The 24,270-nt window shown below is 35.2% G+C and overlaps 1 protein-coding gene across 1 annotated transcript in view; it reads left to right on the top strand.

The window, feature by feature from the left end:
• The window catches only part of BMP5 (bone morphogenetic protein 5), a 119,918-nt gene extending 95,859 nt beyond the window's left edge, over nt 1-24,059 (top strand). The window contains exons 4-7 of the mRNA XM_030315736.1: nt 5,198-5,392; nt 16,852-16,928; nt 18,540-18,650; nt 22,070-24,059. Of these exons, the coding sequence (XP_030171596.1) occupies nt 5,198-5,392; nt 16,852-16,928; nt 18,540-18,650; nt 22,070-22,219 (533 nt within the window). The 3' untranslated portion in view covers nt 22,220-24,059. The remainder of the gene's footprint in view (nt 1-5,197; nt 5,393-16,851; nt 16,929-18,539; nt 18,651-22,069) is intronic.
• The last annotated feature ends 211 nt before the right edge of the window (nt 24,060-24,270 follow it).

Genomic DNA, 24,270 nt, shown 5'->3' with positions numbered 1-24,270 from the left:
ATTACTTTGAAGAACAAATCAAAGATCCTACTACCTTGTATTCTAAAGCTCAAAAAATTTTTCCAGATACCACTTAACTGTGAGTTTCCAGCAACATGAAATAGTTTCAAGTCCCAACTTTTCCTTGTTTTTGTTTAAGATTACAAGGCAATGTAAACCAACTTAAACACAAGAAAGTTTTGAGCACAAATGTAAAATTATGTTTGTGATACTTCAAATCCACGTGCTTATAACTGGCAATAGGGAGTTTACTATACAACTAGAAACTAAGCAAATTTGATCAAATTATAATGGAGTTGAAATTTATAGCTAGAATACAATATGCTTAATTTAAGTCAATTTGAGTTAGAATGCATATGGAATTTAAGTAGACAGAATTCTCTCTTCCCCACATTCCTTAAAATCTGATATAAAAAGGATTTAGTCTGTATACTGGGTAGCAAATTCTGCACATTTTAAATCATCTGTTTCTAAAAAAAGGGTAGAATCCAGTATAATTTAGAGTCACAGAAACTATAATTTAAGAGCACCAGAATCAAATTTAATCACAGATTGAAAATAAAGGCAGATCAAGAGGATATGTGGATGAGAAACAATGCACATAGAATGACATAGAATGATTTGTCTTCTATGAAATAGTCCATAAAGGATGTTGCAAGAGTCTTTTTCAAAATGAAGGAAAGGTAATTTGGGCACTAGTTCCATCACAGGTGTTTTGGGTTAAGCAGTCAATTACCGTGGGTTTATAGGAGAAAAAAAAAGCAAACTGGAATTTATGCAAACATCTTAGAGCGATATCAACATTAGACTGATAAACCCTCAAATGAATGTTTTTCAAACTGTGTATTCTGGAGGGAAACTAAATGCTCAAATTTGGAACCACTTATCCTTATAATATCAACATGCCTCTGAAGAGCTGTTTTATGTCAGAGCCTCCTTTAATAACCTTCTTTTTAAAGAAATAAACATTTTGAAAGTCACATTTTCCGAAAAGAATGGCCTGAGATATAACACTAGTAACTTTGGGATAGATCTTTTGTTTGCCAGTCTACCTTCTCAGTGACTGTAAATTTGAAATGGATGGTTGTACCCTTAGGCACATGTGAATACAATCCCCTGACCCCACTGCTTATACAAAGTCATAAGGGTCAGAGTAGCGGGTCTGAAAGTCTCAAATCTCCAGCTTCAGCTATGGCAAAATTTACTAGGTTAGAGTTCCAGCCTCACATATTTCCCTCTCAGATTTTTGTGTGAGAATAATAATCATTTCTTTAGAAGGTATCACCTGAAGCCCGTCTTTACTCACTGTGTGGTTGATGAAACTGAGAAATAATATGCCCATATATTTGCTGCTCAAATGGTTTCATTTCTCTATACTCACTGGGACATTGTCCTGAATTTATACTTTCTGGGTTCACCTTTTTCTTAGGATGAATTCTTTCTCATGAGGCTGCTCTATACTCCATGCCTAGTGCATTAAACCTAGCAACGTTCTAGTTATGCCTAAGCATGCCTAAATCCCAAGGAGCTGAAGGTTGGGCTCAAGCTGGTGTCCTTATCATCCTTTTATTTAATATTCTTTTCACTACCCAAGCCCATTTCCATTTTCACTGTATATCCATCCAATCCTTAACCCTTATATATCTATTGATTTTAGCTAGAAATCAAAAATAAGGATCACCTTTGAAAAATAAAACCACTATGATACACACCTACATAAAATTTTTCTACATCAAATGTTTTAGGGAGGCTTCCTTCTTTATATATTTGCAATATCTAAAACATGCTGGGGTGCCTGGGTGGCTCAGTCGGTTAAGTGTCCGACTCTCAATTTCAGCTCAGGTCATGAGCTCATGGTTTCATGAGTTCAAGCTCCGCGGCGGGCTCTGCACTGACAGTGCGGAGGCTGCTTGAGATTCTCTCTTTTCCTCTCTCTCTGCCCCTCCCCCACTCACACTGGCTTGGTGTCTCTCAAAATAAATAAAACTTAAGAAATATTAAAAAAATAAGACAAGCTGTACTTTTAAAAAGAAAATTCAACATTTTCGAACACATTTAATAAAAGATTCACTATTTTTAATACATGCAATATAGTCTGGGTCCCATTAGCACTTTTAGCAAAAACAACTGTTCAGCCATTCAAAAGGGTTAGTCAACATGATCAACACAGGTATATTGTGTCTGAAGGGGTGATCACATAGTTACTGTTCTATTGGTGTAGCTCAAGACTCAGAGCAACTGAACAAGCATTAACTTATGGAATCTTAATAGTCACCTCATTGCTGAAGTAAAAAGGAAACCAAAAGGAAACTTAATAATATCAAAAGTTATTTTAAAGGGAGTTCACATTGGTTTGAAGACTACTTTTCTTCACACACAATATCCACCTTTGTCAAGCCAAGAAACCCATATTTGTAACCAACACACATCTTTACAGTTTTCAGAACGTAAATCTTCAGGGCAGTATTATTTCTGCACAGATAAAAATTAAAACTTTGAAAATCTCTAGAATGATAATAAAAGATACTCTCTAGCAACCCAAAGGAAACTTGGAACTTTGTGTTAAGTGCTTATTTAACTATAAAAGGGGCAGTGTGTGTTGTAATGAATGGAAAACCGATTTTACTCTATTCCATTTGTGAACATCTTGTGGCAACCTATTTTAGTATTAGAGAGATCATATATTAAAAAATGATTTCTGCAGTCACCAATGTATACAAGTAAAAATTTGGTTCCTGTTAAATTAACACTTCATTAAAAAAATCAAAATAAAAGCTCAACAAATACATTTTATGTTGTACTGCAAGATAGAAAAAAATTTTGAAGAACAGATTGCCAGTTATTTTATTCCATAACAGCTAAGTTTCTCAGTTCTTTCTTTCTTTCTTTTTTTTTTTTCTTTTGCTGAGCTCTCTGTCACTGGAAACATCTTAAACCAATTTCAAGTGCTACACCTGAATAAACATGTTGTAAAAGTGTTTATGTATTGAAGTGGGTCAGTTCAAGGTATGGTATTTGGCTGGAACTTCTAATTTCTCTTTTTACAGCAAAAGGGCTGCCAGAAGGAGGAAGTCTGAGCTGAATTAATACATTTGTTACAGTGGAAGTCGAATGGAAACTGCTCTGACCACAAATCAAACTGCCTCTTTCATTTATGCCAGTGATAGAGTTTTTCTAAGAAATATAGACTCTGGCATAGAGCCACTGTAAGTTTGCATTTAAAAAGAGGAACCTATATGCTTATTTGTTTAAGGTTTGCTGCTTTGATTATTTGTAAATTCTTTGGTAGGACTGAGCCTAGTGGCGTTTGTGAGGCAGATAGCCATTTTCATAACTGTGGGAACTGAGTTTTCCTGAGACGTTGTAGAACAATTGATGAGGATACGGATGCAGCTTGGATTAGCACGCACTCTTCTTTTTTCCCCCCTTTTAACCAATACCTCCACATTTAAAGGACCTCTGTGTCCCTCTCAACAGCTGCACAGCCTCACATGACACAGTCTCATTTTCTGACGGTAGAAGGTCTCTGCACAATACAAGTATACACAAAAGTGTTTATGCTGCCAAAATAAATTTTGTTAAGAGCAAGAGTTTATTTGCTAAAATGCCATTGATGCCGTTTCAAGGACTTGTTTTCCTTCCCTTTCTTCTAAGGTGGGTCAGGTCTTATAATGGACTGAGGTTACTCCACAGTCTTTACTGAATAAATATTTTAAGAAAACATGCTCATCTCTCAGGGGGCAAGGCAGAGTCAATCATGCACATATTTCAAGCCACATTATATATATATTACTCTTAAAAGATTGGTGACTTCTGTATCTAGAGTAGAAACTTTGCATGAGTTTTTAGCAATTCTCAACTAAATTTACAACCCAAGGTTAAACAGTTATTCCTCCTTGGGTGATTTTCATAGAACTAGATACCAGACTAGAACTGGAAGATTATATATATATATATATATATATATATATATATACACACACACACACACACACACACACATGTATCTGAAAATTATATATATATTTCTTTATAATCATATATAAATTAAATATATTTATATAATATATATAATTTTCAGTGATTTTTTTATATTAGAAAAGCAGAACAAGAGTGAATTGTCAAAAGGGGAAAATAGTTAACACCTAACTCCTAGAGTATCTGTAGAATCAAATTAATTATCATATGGAAAACACTTAGAAAAATGCCTGGCACATATATTGCCAATGTTCCAAACACATTTGGCATTACTGTAAGTATTAGTATTACTACCCAATGGGAGAGGTTCTTTATCAACATCTATTTCTAGTCTCTAAGACACCTTGACTTCTAATGCATTCCTGGTACAGGCTCTGGTTGCAATCATTCTCTGATACACAACCACACGGACAGCCTCAGAAGGGTCTGGGATGCAGGCTGGTTTAGAGACAAAGGTGAGTCTCCAAACTCACCTGGAGTCTTGTCTCCTTTCTGAGAATCTCCAGGCTCCGTTAACAACTTGTGAAATCCTTTCAGTAAACATCCAGGTGCGTCAAAACTCAGAAAGGGAGGGACTCTGACATTTCCATGATTACTTCAAAATACTTCTGAGGTTGAGAAAGAACTGGAATTTAAAGCAAACCTCCATCCCCAGCAGGGACTTGCAGAATGACCCGTGAGGAGCTTTTAGTGGAGCTATAGCTTTGTAAAGTTTGCTGGGCACAGGCCAGAGGTGAAGGGGGAAGGCTATCAGCACTAATTAACACTTGAAAGGCGTGCAAAAGCTGGAGAAAGTAGAAACACCCAGCCAGCCATTCGGCTTTTATCACTTAGAGGAAAATTATAGGGCATTTAATGCAGAAGAGCCCGTAGCTAATATTTTTGAAATTGTTACTTAATGTGGACATTTCCAGGCTGATGGTAGTCAAGCCTTTCCATATAAAATATTGCTGACTTCCAGGTCTGAGAAGGATCAGCTAGTGAAGGCAGCCTGAGGGTGTTCTGTGGTGAAGAATGAAGCAAAATGGAAAACCAAGCATGGATAATTGTCTGTAACAGCAAACTCTCAATGTTTATAAAAATCTGTGGCCTGCAAAGAAAACATTCTGATCATGTTTTAAAAAGTAATGTTACTTTTTCAAAGTACCCTCAGAATTCATTCACGGCAGGTAAACTTTAGCTCTTTTCATAAACCAAGTGCTTGTGCGTTCCATTCTAGGACGAAGTATCAATGTAAAATCCGCTGGTCTCGTGGGAAGACATGGGCCTCAGTCAAAACAACCGTTCATGGTGGCCTTCTTCAAGGCAAGTGAGGTACTTCTTCGATCTGTGAGAGCGGCGAACAAACGGAAAAATCAAAACCGCAATAAATCCAACTCTCATCAGGACTCCTCCAGAATGTCCAGTGTCGGAGGTAAGATAAAACCAGAGCAGCAGTTGTGTGCAGAGAGTTATGGGGTCATATATTGCAAATCAAGTAGCCACAATAAATTTACCCTTTGGATATACCTTTGTTTGGTCTATTAAATCATGCAGCAATGTTTCGAACATCCTCAGGATGTTTCATCACTGAATCACTCAGTTGTGCATTTCAAAGTAAGTACGACTTGCCTTTGTATGTTGAAAGATTCAGTTCAAATTAAAATCAAGCTGGCAGTAATAAAATTATGAAATGGCTACGTCAACAGAGTCTAGCCAAAACTGAACTGCACAACTTGCTGAGTTGACATCTCCCAGAACCTCTCAAATATGGATGGGTAACCAGGTAGATTCAACAGAAAAATACTTCTTTAGTACTTGAAGCGATACATGTGAATCATGCAGTTTACATTTTTTTTCTGACAATAAAAGCAGGACAGATTAAGTGGAAATTAAGATAATATTTCCATTTCCATTATTTGGACACTATTGTCTAGATAATCTGCTTTAAATATGTGTGTGTACGTACACACATACGTATAACATTTAATAACAAAATATTACAGATGCACAATTATCCCAATGTACTTGCAAGTTAATCTATTAATTGATAGAAAAGGAAGATAGAAATACAGTAGCTTGAAATGAATGGTTAACTGCCAAAATCTGAAGTTATTGAATCATATTATTTATACCAGTAAGTACCTTGTTTAGTCCAGGCTGCAAACAGATTTTCGTAAGCCTTTCTTAGATGGAAATGATGGCTATTTTATTCCAAGAAATTTTCTTTATCTATAAAAAATAAATCTGTTTGAAGGGGAAAATTTACCCTAGAACATCCCAACTGAGTACAATATGTTTGTTCATTTGAAAAGTATGTGTTCTATGTTAATGGCCACCATATGGAGTGTACTTGCCAGGCACAATGGATGAGCTGGTGAACAAAACAGACAAGATCCCTGTATATGGTATTCAAACAAATTAGAATGCTTTACTCTTCCAAAAAGACATTCAGACAATATTTGCCGTTATTCCTGAAATCTTCATTTTTTCCCCTCAATCACTTGAAACTGACAAATCATACTGCACTTTTTTGTTACTCACATGTATATGTGTGTTAAGAAATGATTATAAATAAAACCAAAATAATACGTTTTATTAAGTTTTTTACACCTGGGACGCTCCACAAACATACTAAGCTGGAGTTCACTGGAAGCTTCCTAAGAAGTCTATTTGATGTATCCAGCAACAGAAATGGGGATAGATTTCTTTATGAAATTACATTTTACTAAACTACATACTACATATAGAGCAATGTTTTAAAATGATTTTTCAACAAATAAGTTTAGCCATATTTTTCACTTGAAAGTAAAACATGATATTTGTGCCTTGTTACAAAGCTATTTTATAAAGATCTTCACAAGATATTTAGTTTGGCAAAAATTATAATTGCTTCATATGAAAGATGGAGAAAAATAACTTTCTAAGACCTTTTCTTCCCTGTAAATACTAGCCTGTCAAAGTTGTATATTTTTCTTTTCATGTAGAATGGTTCTGAAATTGGTTGAAATGTTTTTAATTTGATGTAGCAGACTGCATTAAGAAAAAGTTTTGTTAACCATGGATAGAATAGTGAATAGTTTTTTAGGAAGTCACAAAGGGAAAAGTGCAAGTTGCATACTTATTATTGGAGCTTGTAACGACTGTGGCAGAGGCGTTCCAGAGACTGAAATCATCAAAGTTCTTTTCCCTGTTGGTGAACTCTATTTATCTTCTCTTTCTGACCACAAGTAACAAATGTACTTCTATAACTAGAGATGAATAAAACACATGGAGCAGAAATCATGTAACTTTTCACCAGTTTCCTAACACTGTTTAGAGTACAAAATTACTCTAATACAGACCAATATTTTCTTTTTAAAAAGTTTGTCATTGGCAGCCATTTCTGTGAAATATGTGGTAGATGTTTTGGAGCATGTTCATATTTTGATAATAAGAAAGAAAGTAGCTGGTTTGTGTCTAGGAGACGTAACCTTTCAATAGGTAGTAATCAAGCAGACGGGAAGAAGTCTCATAGGATTTGGCCTAACAGACAGGGGTTTAAGGAAAGGGAATGCTAGTATAAACACAAAATTTGATACTTAGGAGACTTGAAATGCCAGTGAAATTTTAAAATTATTCAAATATAAATAATAAATGCTGTAATAGCACTAAGCCTTTACAATAAATTACTGTTTGAAGACTACATGGCTAAGAAAGAAGCCAATGGGGAAGAGAGTTGTATTAGATGTTTACCTGACTGCATTTTGTTCTTCTCCAAAGCATATTGCCAAATGTCAAAAGTCTCAGTTAATGCAGGAGAATTAAAACCCAGGTCATTCTCACTTTCTCTACCCAATTTCTTTTCTCTTTCAAAGATTCTTGCCTTCCAACTTCTTAGTAACCCTTTGTTCTGTAGGCTCGCTCTATGGAAGAGCCTAGAACATTGTCTAGCACAAAATAGGAATTGTTAAGTAAATTAATGTGTCCATTGTATGGAAAAAAACTAAATTCCTCTTTCAGGGGAGTATACCCAGGGCCACAGTGCCCAGATTTTCTGTAGAACCTGTCCCTCTTTGTTTCTATTCAGATTTTTGGCAAGGAGTTTGAGCAGACACATTGCGGGAGATATTGCGTCCCCATGAGGCAGCACAATGGATGTTTATTTGAATTTTACATGTGGAGGAAGGAACTGGAAGTAATAGCTATTTTATTAGTTAGGTTAAAAATGCTGTATGTACTAGGTTGATAAGATTGTAAAGAATCTGCTGAGAACAAGATGCTGTTCTAAGGACTATATCAGTGCTGAAAAGAATAGAGTATTAAGAATTTGGAAGAACTGTAAGACAAATGGCAAGTCCTCGTTCACTGCAGATCTTGAAAAGTCTGCTTATTGTGTGCTGGATACTCAGTGTAGTTGAAGGTGAATCCAGTCATTAGTGGCTCTGCCTAAGATCTTGGTGATTTCTTAGGCCAGCTAGTTCAAAGAGTCATTGAAATGGAAACATTTTGTATGTATTTTCAACTCTGATAGGCACTATCTTTTGCCTAATACATACAATATAAAGTCATGCCTCTTGGACAGACTGATGTTAATCAAAACCAGAAAGAACAATTAATTACAATTATTTCCCCAAAAGGTTTTATATCATGTAATTAACACATATTTTCATTACTTAAAAATCAGCAAATAATAACCAAAACTAAAATTCTCTCTCGATCCCCTAAATACTTTTGAAATAGGTTACTCTGATACACATATCAACATGGTATTTGTACTTCTTTGTACATGTATTTGCAAATATTTTCCTCATTATATACATCTCTTGTGGAGAATATATTTTTATTATGTGTTTTTAATTACATAAATTATATATCTTATGTAGTTTTCAGGACTATTTTAGAGCAGTTTTAGGTTCACAACAAAATTGAGAGGAAGGTACAAAGATTTCCCACATACCACTGCTCCAGACATGTTTAGCCTCCCCCATTATCAATGTTGCTCATTAGAATGGTGCCTTTCTTACCAAGGATGAATCACAAGGAAGAATCTATAATTTTTCAAAGTTCATACTTTATATCAGGGTTAACTCCTGGTGTTGTACCTTCTGTGGGTTTGGGCAAATATATAACGACATGTATCCATCATTATGATATCATACAGAGTACTTTCATTGTCCTCAAAATCCTCTTTCCTTTGGCTATTCATCTCTCTCTCCCCTTAGAAACCACCGGTCTCCTTATTGTCCTCAAAGTTTTGGCTTTTCCAGAATGTCATAGAGTTGGTTTTATGGATTTTTTAAAAAACAATATGTCTCAGCCATCTTTCAAATAGAGTGACCTCATTCTTTTTAACTGTTGCAATATAGTCAGCAGTGTGTGTGTCAGGGTAGATTTAGTCATGCCACTCTTAAACAGCATTTTGGTTGTTTCCAAATTGGGGCTCTCAAGATCACGGTTGCAGTGGAAACCCTACAAGGCTGCACCTGTGAGAATGTTTCTAATTCACTTGATTTATTTAATAGTTAACACTAAAAACTGTTATTTGTGCCCTGAATCATGCAAAATTTTGGAAATCCCTCCTAAAGCAACAATTATTTTTGTGCATATATTATCTATCTGTACATTTATTTATCTGTTATCTATTTAGGATTTTGTCATTTAATCCTGAGTCCACCATTTACTATTTGTAAAATCTTGGACAAGATGTCACCTCTCCCTATCTCTGTTTCTTCATCTGTAAAGTGAGAATGTTAATAGTATTTGCCCCCTCAGATGATAATTAAATTAATTCAATGAACTAATTAATTAAATGAATTAAATGAATTAATATTAACAAAAAACTGAGAACATTGGTACATGGCTTATTTGGTATAAGCCATTATCACTGTTAATTCTTAATGAGTTATATGGTTTGGTGTTTCAGAACTGGTGCATAAAGAGTTCAGACTCTTATATCAGAGAAAACTAGAAGCTCTCTCCCTAAAAAGTACCAATATTCCTGCTTATTGGAGTTTCTTGGCCTTTGAGACTTCAGAAGCAAGAAGGATTTTATTTTTTTTAATGTTTATTTATTTTTGAGACAGAGAGAGACAGAGCGTGAACAGGGGAGGGTCAGAGAGAGAGGGAGACACAGAATCTGAAACAGGCTCCAGGCTCTGAGCTGTCAGCACAGAGCCCGATGCGGGGCTCGAACTCACAGACCGTGAGATCATGACCTGAGCCGAAGTTGGACGCTTAACCGACCAAGCCACCTAGGTGCCCCACAAGAAGGATTTTAGAGGCCTTCACTAATGTGGCCAGTCTATCTGAGCAATTAATTATATAAAATAAATTCGTCAATAGACATTAATGGATTGTGTCTGTTGCCAATTCTCTGTCTAGAAAGAATCCATGGAGAGAATACATCTGGGCATGATTTATTGTAAAATAAATGTATTCAATATTAAATAAGCACCCATTGGGGCACCTGGGATGCTCAGTCTGACTTGGGCTCAGGTCATGATCTCATGGTCCGTGAGTTTGTGAGTTTGAGCCCCACTTTGGGTTCTCTGCTGTCAGCACAGAGCCTGTTTTGGATCCTCTGTCCCCCTCTCCCTGCCTCTCCTCTACTCACACTCTCTCTCAAAAATAAATAAACATTAATTTTTTTTAAATAAATAAGCACCCATTGTGCACTAAGCACAGTATTAACTATATGCTGATAAAAGATGGATAACTAAGGAATTTGCCTCTCAAAAACCACTCCCACAGACAATAGGAAAGACATGAGAGTTAGTAATTATTAGGAGGTCAATTCTATTCGAGTAGATATAAGGTAGTGTAATAGTAGGAAGGAGAGAGCACCTAAGCAATACCAAGTATGGCTCAAAAGACTTCATGAGGGATTTATATGAGAAATAATAGACATTTTCCAGAAATGGAAAGGGAGGTGAAGCCATTTCAGATGGATGTGCAGTTACAGAGCCATGAATCCATGTTAAATACCTGGGCATGCAAGTTGCTTTGTGTGAGAGGTGTGAGAAAAACTAGAAAAGTATGCAGGAACCAAATTATAAAGAGTAGAGTATGTGATAGTTAGGAACTATGGTGTCTTCATCTGGAAATTGGAAAAAGGAGTACCATAATCAGATATGCATTTTAAAAAGTTAAACTTGGCATCAGAGTGAAGGATGGGATGCCAAGGGAGGAAATCGAAAGCACAGATAATGACTAGGAGGCTAGTCCAACACTCCAAGTAGCAAAGATTATAGATTGGAGAAAGGGGAAGTGGAAACCAAAACATGTGGGATGGGGCCAGCAGCGGGTGGTGAGACAGGCTTTGGGAGATGAGAGTGTCAAGAATAAGTGGAAGGTATAGGAAAATGATACGGATATGAGCCCAGATTGTTAGATAGAGCTTAGGACTTGACAGTGACACAGAAAATAAAGTAAAAGAAAAAAAACCAGAGCTTCCTGTGGGAGCATCAGTACTTTAAATATAAGCAAGGACAAAAAGGAATTCTGTAAAAGAGACAGAAGACTATGGTGAGAGATGGAGGAGGAAAGCAGGGATGAACTGTTATCCCAGGTCAAAGTTACTGGAAGAGGATGTTGAGGAAGTGTGAGGTAACTAAGAGAGCACGGGGTTTCCAAAAGGTTATCTAGACTAGAAATGGGTCAGTCAATGGGCTTTGTGGACTAATGTAGTGTAGGACATGAAGAAGAAAGAAAGAAAATCAAGAAACTTACTAAACGTTCTCACTTGGGCCACTAGGTGACAGTGATCTTGTTAACCAAAGTAGTGATCTGAAGGGTAGCATCTTAAGAGTGTAAGGTCAGAAGTAAAAATAGTGAGTAGGAGGCATTTAGGAAGCTTTTATTTAGAAATGCCTGGTGGGGAGTTGGAAACTCAGGTTTGTGGACAGTTTTTACATCAGTAAGTTCAAAGTTGAAGATATTAGTTGGATCACCCACATAGATGCCTTGCTAACCAGAATTCAACAAACACAGCAAATAGTTATTATTTTGTTGTAATCTGTTCTGTGTCAGACATTTGTATGTAGAAGAACACAGTTACTGCTACACAAATCAATAACAGTAGTTCCTAGTGGATTGTGCATAAATTCAAGAGAGGGATTCATTGGCTATAGAAGATGGTGATTAAGATAGAATGGCGGTAGCATTTTGAAAATCCCTTATCTTTGAAAGGGATTGTTATGTGTTTGGAGTTTATCATGAATTTCTGTACCCCCCAGTGCCATATCAAGATTTATATTATCAGTCTATTTTAGTATTATTCCTGCTTCTTTACCTCTTAGACCTTCATTCACTTGTCATTTCCATTTTCTATAAATTAGTGAAAACCCTGCTGCTTAGGTGCTGACTTCCTTTTTTCTGTTGGGCCCTGAGCATGAGAATGCTAACACCTCTTTTAGTTTGAAGCATAGTTTCTCATCATATTTGACTTACTTAAGCTTTTGACATGCTTGAGTGTTAAATTGTGTTTTGGGTATTTTTTTTTCTTTTCTTTTATAGATATGTCTATATTTCACCCACTGAAGAAGCTCATACTAGATTTCAAAGAAAGAAAGAAAGAAAGAAAGAAAGAAAGAAAGAAAGAAAGAAAGAAAGAAAGAAAACCCATATTGGTATATGGAGTTGTCTGGATTTAATTTTTCTGGCCTACTTCATAGCTAAACTAACCCATGTCTATTTGCTTGAATGTTTGTTTTTCAGAGACTAGTAGACAGACCATTGAAGTCCTATGTAGAGTTCAGGATTATTGATTTTTGCTACTTTTAACCTCCATATTTTTTTCACAATTTTTTTCTAAGACAAAATAACTCCTTAAAAGAAAAGATTAACCTTGCACTGTTTGCAGAAACTGATCATAAAGAAATTTGCATAAAGTATTTACCAATATTTGCAATATTGGCACTGGTTTCTCAATATTATTACCATTATGAGACAAAACAAAGAAATCATGCATTTGTAACACCTCCATTGTGGTTGAGGAATGTTAGCATACTTTTCTAGTGTGGTTGTGGCAACAGAACATTTTAATAATTTCTGGCAGAATTCTTCATTTCTCAGCAGGTTAATCTACAGTGGCATTATATCCCTTTCATTATAATTTTCAAAGAGCTGTCAATCAATAATTTTAAAGATATAAATTTAATTTCCTTGCCCTTCCTCCTTTAGTTTATTCTGCCAACCATTTATAGTAAACCTAATTGTAGGCTTTGCTGGTTTTGGTACCACATTCACCTCACTCATCCATTAATTTTTATATCTGACAGAATAAACATATGGTCCTAATGCTTTATGAAATCAGACTCTTGGAACCAGATTCTGTTATAAATTTCATTGCTCGTTACCTTTATGTGATGTTACATTATATACATCACTTAGCCTTCATGAAAAGTTGCATAGATGGAACAGATCTATTTGACTTTTAAGTTTTACTTTCTCTTTTTATAAACATGGAATTCATGTAACCATATATGTAGTTTATGGCTTTTCATATATACTTGTATGTGTTATTGGCTACAATGTCTTTATTCATATTTGATGGTTTTAATTAAGACAAGGATGAATGAATAATATTCCTGTTATTGTCTAATGCAGGGGTTGGCGAAGTAAGGACTCATGGACTCTTTTTGTATGACCGAATTTCTAAGAATAGGTTTTACATTTTTAAATGTTTGAAAAAGACTCAAAAGAAGGATAAAATTTTGTTTCCTGTAGAAATCATATGAAGTTCAAATTTTAGCCTCCAAAAGTAAAGTTTTATTGGAATATAGCCATATCTATCCATTTACATTAGTATATAGCTGCTTTCACGCTGTAGTGGCAAGGTTCACTCGTTGTAATGGTAGACCCCATAGACTAAAATATTTACTATCTTTTTAAAGAAAATGTTTTCTGACCCCTGGTCTACTGCATTGCTGACTTTTATTTTCTTATGAATTTCAAAAATTTATAGAATCAAAATAACACCAGAATCAATTATTTCTTTCCCCTAAAAATTACACAGGCAACTATTCCATTTCATGTTCTTGTATTTACTGTTACAGCATGCTTGTCCAATTTTGTCCTGGGTAAAATTGATTCCCTGTGCAATTCTTATTCTGCCCCAAGAAGAATTTGCCCAAAGAATAAGAGTGCTGTATTCTGTATGGCCCAAAGAATATTCTTTGCCCAAAGAATAAGAGTGCTGTATTTCAAATACATTCTCTTTTCTCCATTTTCTGTCATTGTCTACATATTTAATTTGTTTTAATAAAGCTAATTGCACAGCAGGGATAACTCTGATCTAGAAGTAAAAAAGCCTGAGTTCAATATTTAATCATTATTTTGTTTTTTAGGCAGAGATTTTTAAAAATTCTTTTTTAATTTTTATTTTTTTAAATTTTTTTTTCAACGTTTATTTATTTTTGGGACAGAGAGAGACAGAGCATGAACGGGGGAGGGGCAGAGAGAGAGGGAGACACAGAATCCGAAACAGGCTCCAGGCTCTGAGCCTGGGCTGATGCCCAGAGCCTGACGCGGGGCTCGAACTCACGCACCGCGAGATCGTGACCTGGCTGAAGTCGGATGCTTAACCGACTGCGCCACCCAGGCGCCCCTCTTTTTTAATTTTTTAAAGTATATTTATTTATTTTGAGAGAGACAGAGACAAGTGCGAACAGGGGAGGGACAAAGAAAGACAGAGAGAGAGAGAGAGAGAGAGAGAATCCCAAGCAGCCACCATGCTGCCAGTGCAGAGCCAGATGCAGGGCTCAAACTCACCAAACTGTGAGATCATGACCTGAGCCAAAACCAAGAGTAGGATGCTTAACAGCCTGAGCCACCCAGGCGCCCCTCTAGGCAGAAATTAAATACATAACTACATGAAGTAACTATGAAAAGTGGATGGCAAGACCTGCTAAGACAGACTCCATGGATCTTTGAAATGTCTACATTTTTATTAGAGGTTGAGAATAATTAAACTGGAAGGTGACATCTTAAGACAGACTACTCTGTGTAGTAAACAACTACACTGATTTAACAGAGATGACTGTCAGAGTGAATGTAGCAGTTGTTCCTAAAAGAAAGAAATAGCTGTCTTCTTTGAAAATAAGTTATTTTGCTGGCTCCCTTACCCTACATTTTTTTCCTCTTTCATATGTCATATTGGAAATAATAAAAAATGGGTTGGTTTTTTGAATGTTACTTGTATAAAGTGTGAGTAAGCTCTAAGGAAGGCAACATAGAGTTTCTATAAAGTTCTGTGTTTCTTTGATGTTTTGCTTTAGTCTGGATACAATATGGAGGCTCTCTATTTAACCTTAATTCTTTTTAAAAAAAATTCTTAATTCTTTTAAGTAATTATAAAAGATTGTGAGTTTTGCGAATTATATTCTAAAATATATAAAGGAAATAATATATTTCCTTTGCTTCAAGTTATTTGTGGAACACATTGAGGAATTCATTTATATATTCCTCAAATATTTATTGAGTACCTACTATATGTCAGAAACTATTTCTGAAATGTGGGATATATCAGTGAACCAAACAGAACCAAACAAGATTTTGGCCCTCTGGAACTTATACTCTAGTGGGAGGAAACCGACAAGAGACAATGTACATAATAAATGAATAAAAGGTATAGCATATTAAAAGATGGTAAGTGAAATGGAAAAAAAAATAAGAGCAAAGTGAGGGATATCAGGAATATCATGGTGGGAGTTGTGATCTTAAATAGGGTAGTTAGTGAAGGCTTCACGGACAAGATGATGCTTAAGTGAAAAGTTGAGGAATGCCTATAACTTCCTCAACTTTTGGATATATATAACTTTTGGATATATCCAAATCCAAGGGGTAGGCATTTCAGGGAGAGGGAAGAGTGAGTATAAAGGCTCCTAAGATGGGCGGAAGCTGACCTGGGTAGAAAACAGCAAGGAGGTATAATGGCCAGAATGGAGTAAAGGAGAAGAAGTTTAATAGCAAATGAGTGAGAGAGATGATGGGGTCAAATCATACAGGACCTTGTAAACCACTGTAAAGATATTTCACTTAGTGATATGGGGAGACCAGAGTGGGACTTTTTGCTGGGGAGTGATAGAATTTGATTTACTTGTTAGAAGGTCTACTTGACTGCTTTGTTGTAGAAGAGCAAGAACAGAAGCAAAGGGAATTAGGAATGGGAATATTGCAGTAATTCAGGCGAAAGCTGACGTGGCTTGAACCAGGACTAGTCATGGAGGTGGTAAGAGTAGGTGGATTTTGGACCATTTCGAAGGTAGCATGTGTAGGGTTTCTTGGCAGGCCAGATGTAAGAGCAAGAGGAAAAAGCAGAGTATATTTTGACACTGTCTCTCTTTTTTGGGGGGAAGCTGCCATCAGTCAAAAATGGAGGGGTTTACAGATTGGACAGGTTTTGGGAGAACATCAAAAGCTCAACTTTGAGTATTCTGAATTTAGTGAATTAAAATCAACTCAGTAAGATCCCAGTTAGTACCTTCTCAGTGTCTACCTCATGGAAGATGTTAAAAAAACATTGTATGAGCATTTAATGTATACAAATATAAGAAGTACCACTACAGTGTGAAATAATAAATGAGCATTCATTGAGCAGCTAGTACTCAATGAATGGCAGGCATCAGACCGTGCACCATAAAGCAGGGAGTCTAACTAAATTCTTGTTAGAACCTCAGAAGGTAAATGGTATCTTCTCCATTTTACAGAAGAAGAAACTCATGACAAGTGATTTACCTAAAGTTCACATAATTAATTAGGTGGCTCTGGCTTCAAACTCCTGGTTTACAATTCAAACTCCTAGTTTACAACTTTAAATACAGCTTCTTTTTAATTTTATCAGTGATCTCACAAAAGAAACATTATGATACCTGATAAGCTGCCTTGTATTTAAAATCTGATTTTTACCTTCAGATTATAATACAAGTGAACAAAAACAAGCCTGTAAGAAGCATGAACTCTATGTGAGTTTCCGGGATCTGGGATGGCAGGTAAGATTGGTCAGTTAACTAGGGTGCTTCTTTCCCATTTTATTATAAATCCAGAGTTATTCATAATCTTTGTTAGTAATATTTCCAATATATTAACCAATTATATTTGATATGACTATTCAGTATATAAGTTACCCACATCATTTTTATTTCCCCCTTATCCTTTTGCCATTGAAACATCATTATTAGGGTTTACAGTAAAAAAAAACAACTACGCTGAAGAAGAAACATAATCCTATGATACTTAGAAAGTGGAAAAACAGGTGCTGTTGTTTACATATCTCAAAGTTTTAATTTTATACCAGTTTTTCAGATTTACTTGAGTAACAGCATTTGACCCCGTATGGTCTCAAACTCAAGAGCTAGGAAACAGAATCCTTGTCTATAATATTATTAATAAGTAGATCTACAGAAAAAAAAAAACCATTTTTCTTGAACTTAAAAAATCTTATTGCTGTCTTTTACAAATGCTTCACAAAGAGGGTGAGGAAGAGAATTTAACCAAAATAGTTTTTTTTTTAATTTTTATAACTTTTTTAAATTTATTTTTGAGAGAAAGACAGAGTACTAGTGGGGAAGGGGCAGAGAGAGAGAGGGAGATACAGAATCCAAAGCAGGCTTCAGGCTCTGAGCTGTCAGCACAAAGGGCTCTTAGCTGTCAGCCACAAACCGTGGCTTTGACCTAAGCCAAAGTTGGATGCTTAACCGACTGAGACACCCAGGTGCCCCAACCAAAATAGTTTTTAATGGCTTTATGTATTGATAGTTTAAATTGAAGTTTTTAGATTATATTATCTGATTATAATGGATTTGCAGAATTTGAGTTATCTCATTGAAAAGTAATAATAAAATGTAAGCATTTAAAAATTTTATGATAAACCTTCAACATGATTCATTCAGTAAGTTTATATTTGGACCAAGTTTTACTTCTTGGGGAAAAAAACATCAGGACAACCATTCCACATGCCAATTTTTTGGCTTCCTAAAAAATTTCATGTGCCTTTCTCAAGAGTTTGCTCCAAATTATTTCTTCTAAGGAGACTATAAAGTTAACACATGAATGGAAAGAAAAACAGAAAAAGGAACAAATATTAAAGCTTTAGGAGGTTGTCAGACTTCTAAAACCAGGAATGAGTTATTAAGAAGTAATGGGAATTATCTCAATTAAGTTTATTCTTCTTTTCCTTTCTGGTTCACTTGAACTTTCCAAAGTTCATCATTTCCTGTTTAAACAATATTTACAATGCTATTTAATGATTATGGTTTTATTCATGAATACATGAATTAATACATACTATGAATATCCTACATAGCAACCTCTTGGGAAAAATTACAGAGGGCAATTTCTTGTGAAAATATTTATACTTGTGTTGTAAACTTGAACCTAAAAATAAATTAATGGCTTGAGGAAGGCTGTCATGTTAGAATAATTGTTGGATGAAGAAGAGAAACCTATCTAAACTAAATATGGGTATTCTTCAATAATTACTTTATTTTTATTTTGGTGATTTCTTTTCTCCTCCTCCTCCTCCTCCTTTGTTTTGTTTTGTTTTGTCTTCTGTTTATGTGTGTGTGTGTGTGTGTGTGTGTGTGTGTGTGTGTGTATTTTAGGACTGGATTATAGCACCAGAAGGATATGCTGCATTTTATTGTGATGGAGAATGTTCTTTTCCACTCAATGCCCACATGAATGCCACCAACCATGCCATCGTTCAGACTCTGGTATGCTTTGTTTTTGTAGAATTGAAAGTGGTTTATGATGCAAGCATCATATAAAAGTTATTTTAAAGGGAAGCATCCATTTATAGCTATAAATGTATGATTTTTTCTTTTAAAACTCCTTTGGTATTTTTTAGAGCCAAACTAACAATTGTGGATATAGTCAGGACATTTGGGCTTGTTTAAAGAATAATCCTGATTCCAGAATGGGGAAGGATTCAGCTAGGAAAATTGGAGTAACCACATGAAGTAGTCACTCTGCACTGATTTCTTCACTATGCAATATGACTAACCACACAGGTTCCCAAGGGCCATTTCTAACCTAGCAATTCATTAGTAATCATTGCAAAAACATTGAATAATAGCCTTACTGAATTTCATCTGAGCGCTTTTACTCTAATTATTTAAGAATGTTCCACAACATATTTTCATATTATGAAAGTTCTTCGAATAGAATGTAAGTAGAAGACTCGTTTCTATTTCTTGATACTAGGTTTTTTTTTTTTGTTTGTTTGTTTGTTTTAAATAATCTTTAAGGTGGATTTAATCTTCTTTTCTTCCCTTCCTCACTCAGGAATTTAGCAGTGATTTAATCTCCAATAACCTGGGCTTATTTTTGTGAAAACAATAGTTAAGTGTTGGTTTCATGCTGTCTAAATGATTCTACTATATCTAATGAGCTCGAGAAACCTCTTGAGACTCTGACATACCTGCCTTATGGTATATGACTTACGGATTTGGCAGTGGGGCAGTCTGGAAGACTAAGTGAAAGGCTTCTAGAAGGTGCAATAGACTGATATAATTACAAATTAATGTTTAGGTTAATACGAACATTTTAACTGTATGTCATCAGTATAGAAGGAAGAGAACAAAGTATTTGAGATTTAAGATTTAGTGACAGAGTGGTTATTTGGTGGATGGCAGTAGGTGAGCAGTAGCTATAAGAAAAAAAAAAATCTTTGTGGGTGAGTGTTGTTTGTGGCCAATAAGAAACATAACTATTAGAATTTGTGAGTTGACTCTTCAGAAGATTGTTTCAGAATTAATTTAAAATTTAAAGCTAATGGAAAGACTATCCCAGTTTTCTTCTGAATAAGAAAGGGTATATCTAAATTGACAGATTAATCCTTGAATGACTTGGTATTTTCTATTCTCTTCCCTGACATCATAGGTACTAGAGAATAGTTAGACACCAAAGACACACATCTGTGGCAACTAGAGCATGGATATTGTCAAAAACTTTGGAAATAATTTAGAGTAAAAACAAACAAACAAACAAACAAAACAAAACAAAACAAAAAGCCAGAGATAAAACAAATGTATATTTTGAAAGGCTTTCATTTAAAATATTCTTTTTCTGCTTGACTAATGAGATTGTCTACTTCTGTGCCATATGCAAAGTATAGAGTAAATTCCTGTGAGAATTTTAAGATTTGTTATGCTTTCATCTTTGCTTTTTATAAATAGAAGCACTTCTTGATACAGGAGATCATTTCTGGGGAATGGGCAGGTCTTCAAGTTGTATTCAAACCTCCTCCAGTAAAAAGACTATGTGAACTCTAGCCATCTATCCTTGCCTATGAGACTTCATCATAACCCAAAAGCCAATTACTTAGAGAAAATGCTACTGTTTTAAGCCTTGGAAGAATAGCCATGATCACTGGCTTTTTGTAGCGTCAGAGCAACAGTCACTATGAGCTTATAGAGAAATGACACTTTTTCAGAAAATTCTTTGCTTCTTTATGCTGTCATCTCAATGACTCAGCAGACTTCTGCTTCATGAGATATGCATCTAATATATCAAAGTTTCCCTCAGGCTAAGAATTGCTTAATTATTGAAAAACTCTGTCAAAAAACTCTCCCTTTCTCTCATTTTTTCTTTTCATTTTTTTTTCTTATAAATATACAAGCACATACTGTCAGCTTTTAGGGCTGTAGTCTGGAAGGCAGTGTCAAAAAATAAACATTTAAAAAAAATCTGACATGGACTTGGAACAAGACCCTGCTGTGTATCACTGTCCTGGGATATGGGACATAAGTCATTGCAAAACTTGAAGCATACATGGGAAGTTTGATTTTTTTTTTCCTGGCATTGTGCACTCTACGTTTGTTCTGTGTAGGACATGAAACAAGAAGACAGGCATGTTTGTTGTTAAAGGCAAGCATATTTGTGACTAATATGTTTGAGAAACTATTCAAGAACAATCCATTTTTTCAGAATGATTGCTTCGTGAAGCTGCCAAGGCCATTGAAACAAGGGGTTATCAATCATGTATGTGTGGGTTATGGAAGATAAAGCTGATGAGGGACAAAAGCTGCATCTGAAATTTGTAGAAACTATCCAACTTTTAGTTTTGTGAGGTCTTAGGAAATTTCAAGTTCATGTCAGATCACCTCATTTTTCCTGCTGTTTCTATCCACATGCAGGGCTCCTATATCATTTCAGCCAGGACACTGTGCAGCCAAAACTCTAAGAGTCTGTATTTGCTTTTTGTGGATCCCTCAGGACTCATCAGTGGGACTTCCCATAAACCCCTTTGGGGAAAGGGCCAGGGTAGGTGGGTGGGAAAGGGGAAACCATGTTCTGGCTCCTTGCTCAATTATTGCAAATCATAGGCAGACTGCCAGTCTGATGGAAATGAGAGTAAACCCTTTACTTAAGTATTTCACTTTCAGTATACAGCTACCTTTTAGGCTTTTGGGGGAGAGGGATATTCAATTTGTAAAATATCTAGGCTCTTTGCTTCTGATTTAGCTTGGCCTGCTTTTTTGGCGCTTGGCTAGGAGAGAAAGAAAGTCAAAGCCAATCCGGTAACAAAAAATTCTATAGAGAAGAGTTGAAATCATTGCTTTAAAACAAGTTTTGGATTGTACCTGGAATATATTTTGCTGTGATTTTTATGCTTCCTTTAACTGTGGAAAATTAAGAGTTGGCATAACTTTAGTGATTTATTGCTTAATTGTCCTTTAAAAAATAATTCTTAGATTCAAATCTTTCTGAGATTCAAATCTCGTGGTGTCACTTCACTGATTTGCATTTATAACTTCTGTACTTCTCATGAAGTCTATAGAAGTTGTCTTTTTAACCAAAAGCAACTCAGTGCAGGTTGCCATGTTCTTTCCCCCAGGAAAATTTCCACTGAATATTCCATAGAAGGAGTTTTCCTTACTTGGTAGAATATTTTTCAAGGCCCCAACACATAATTAGAACTGGTGAGTTGGTTCTAGGTGTTAATGCTTAAAAATACATCCTTCACTACCAGTTTCCAACCCCCACCCCAGCCATTGAGCATAAATAGGAGAAGAGTGATAGGTTAAGGGTGTACCTGACTGTGAGTGACAAAACAGGAATATTATTTGAAAGCTGTGGACAAAATGTCTTATTTCTTAAAAAAAACACAAAACATGTTTTTCTTTCCCAGGTTCATCTGATGTTTCCTGACCATGTGCCAAAGCCTTGTTGTGCTCCAACCAAATTAAATGCCATCTCTGTGCTGTACTTTGATGACAGCTCCAATGTCATTTTGAAAAAATACAGAAATATGGTAGTGCGCTCATGCGGCTGTCATTAATATTAAATAAGAATGGTAATAAGAAAAAGATCTGTGTTAAGGTTTATGACTAAAATAAAAAGTATGCTTTCAGACAAAAAGGGAATTTCATAAAATTAGTCTGACTCATTTCATCTCTGTTCCTATGTACGATATCATGTATATAGTCACTTTTATTTATTTAATGGTATATATCTCCTTTGTGGATGCCTTATCAATAAAATCTATTTTATAGGTCTATTAAGTGTAGATAGCCTAGTTTGACATTCAATGGGATATGCTAAGTCCAATTTAATTCCATTTCAACATTATTTTTCTAATACAATCTTTATATGATTATCTGAAATCAGACAGGACTCCTTTGTCATCAGTGAGGGAAATTGAACGCATTCAGTTATGTTGTGCCAGTGAAAACTGTGATAGGATATTTATTTAGAAATAAAACTAAAACCAAAAAAAAAAGATGAACAACCCAAACAAAAATGCTTGGATAAACACAAGTTTTCTTTTAGAGTTTCTGCTTCATTAGATAAAGTGAAATCTTGAACTGGATTTGAATAAATAAGCAGTAGGCAGAACACAGAAGACGAAAGATGACACACAATTGTTATAACTGTTTTCTTTAACTGAATTGGTGTAACTGGAGGAGTATGTTCCTTCCTGGCTTGTGGACTGGAGATTTTGCAAAGCACTCAAAGTTTCAGGAACTCTGTGGAGACAGGCTTGAGCCTATGTCCGTAACTTTCCAAGTTAACACTAAAAAATCATAGTACAACCTTCTTACCTCAAATAAATCACGTCTGCCTATTATCTAGAACATGACTTCTGCAGATTTTTTTCCCCAGATTTAAAAACAGTCCAAAATAAAGAAACGTTTACATGCGCTCCGCTTCCCTCCCCACAGACAAGAGTCACTGCATACATAAAACATACCGGAGCAAAGATGCCGACAGAGCCATTTTCTTTAGCTCTCCTTTCAAACCGAGTTTGCTGATTGATGTGATGCAAGGGATTTTATTTAGGTGAAAGCACTGAAACTAAACTGAAGGAAATTACCAAAAACCCCAGAATGGCTTTGACAGAATTGCCATTTCGAAAGAACAGCTGAAATCCATTTTTCATATCTTTGAGAATGAACTCAATGAAAACCTTATTTTGTAAGGGGATTTTGTAAACCTTCCTCCAAGAGCAAATAATTCCAAACGGGAAGGTTCTGTTGTGTGTATGTGCATGTGTATTCTTCCCTCTGAAATTAATTTATTTTCTTTCTTTGCCTTCTAAGGCTTCTCTTTAACACACAGTTACTTTGGGAAGGATGACATTTAGATGGATTACTTGCTCTTTCTGGTGGCTCCATGGTTAGGCTTATTTACAGTTCATCTAAAATATTCATAAAGCACCACTTTCGAATCATGTTTTGGATCTTTCAAATCAAACTTATATCAGAAATAGCTTCCAAAATGTTTTTAAGTTCATTTGTAATTCAGGTATATTGCAATGTTGTTTTAAAATACAGTTTATCTTAAAGAAAATTTGATAATAACTATATTGGGGGGTACATTAAGTAATATATTTTAAAATAAATAGTGTGCCATTGTAAGAATAAGAAACGGAAGTCTATTATATTATTCTCTAAATGTGCTGTTTAAATATATTTCTATATTTTAAAATCTATTAAATGTGTGACGCTAGTTTCTGCTGTGCTGTATTTAAGAGGGATACAAAAATGTAAGTGTGTTATGAATTGAGACTAGAAGACTATCAGATGTAAAATGTTCGTGGGTTACTTGACTCTTTATGCTGTTTTTAATTGCCAAAACTAACTTTTGTGTTTTTAATAAATAATTCACTGTTAAATGGATAAAGCAACAATCCATGAATTAAATATCTTCTTAATCGGCTCCAATAACAAAGAGATTTTGAAAATAGCAAAAATGATAGGGATGGAAAAATACCCCACTGGTTCTTTTTCATTTAAGAAAGTAGATCATTAGCATCAGTATTTTCCCACTTTTTCAAATTAGATATATGAATATATGTACATATATGCACATATGTTCAGTTACATTATT

Source organism: Lynx canadensis, chromosome B2 (genome assembly GCF_007474595.2).
Source record: "Lynx canadensis isolate LIC74 chromosome B2, mLynCan4.pri.v2, whole genome shotgun sequence".
NCBI lineage: Eukaryota > Metazoa > Chordata > Mammalia > Carnivora > Felidae > Lynx > Lynx canadensis.
Note: the sequence above shows the minus strand (reverse complement) of the source record. Positions and strands in the feature narration are given on the sequence as shown.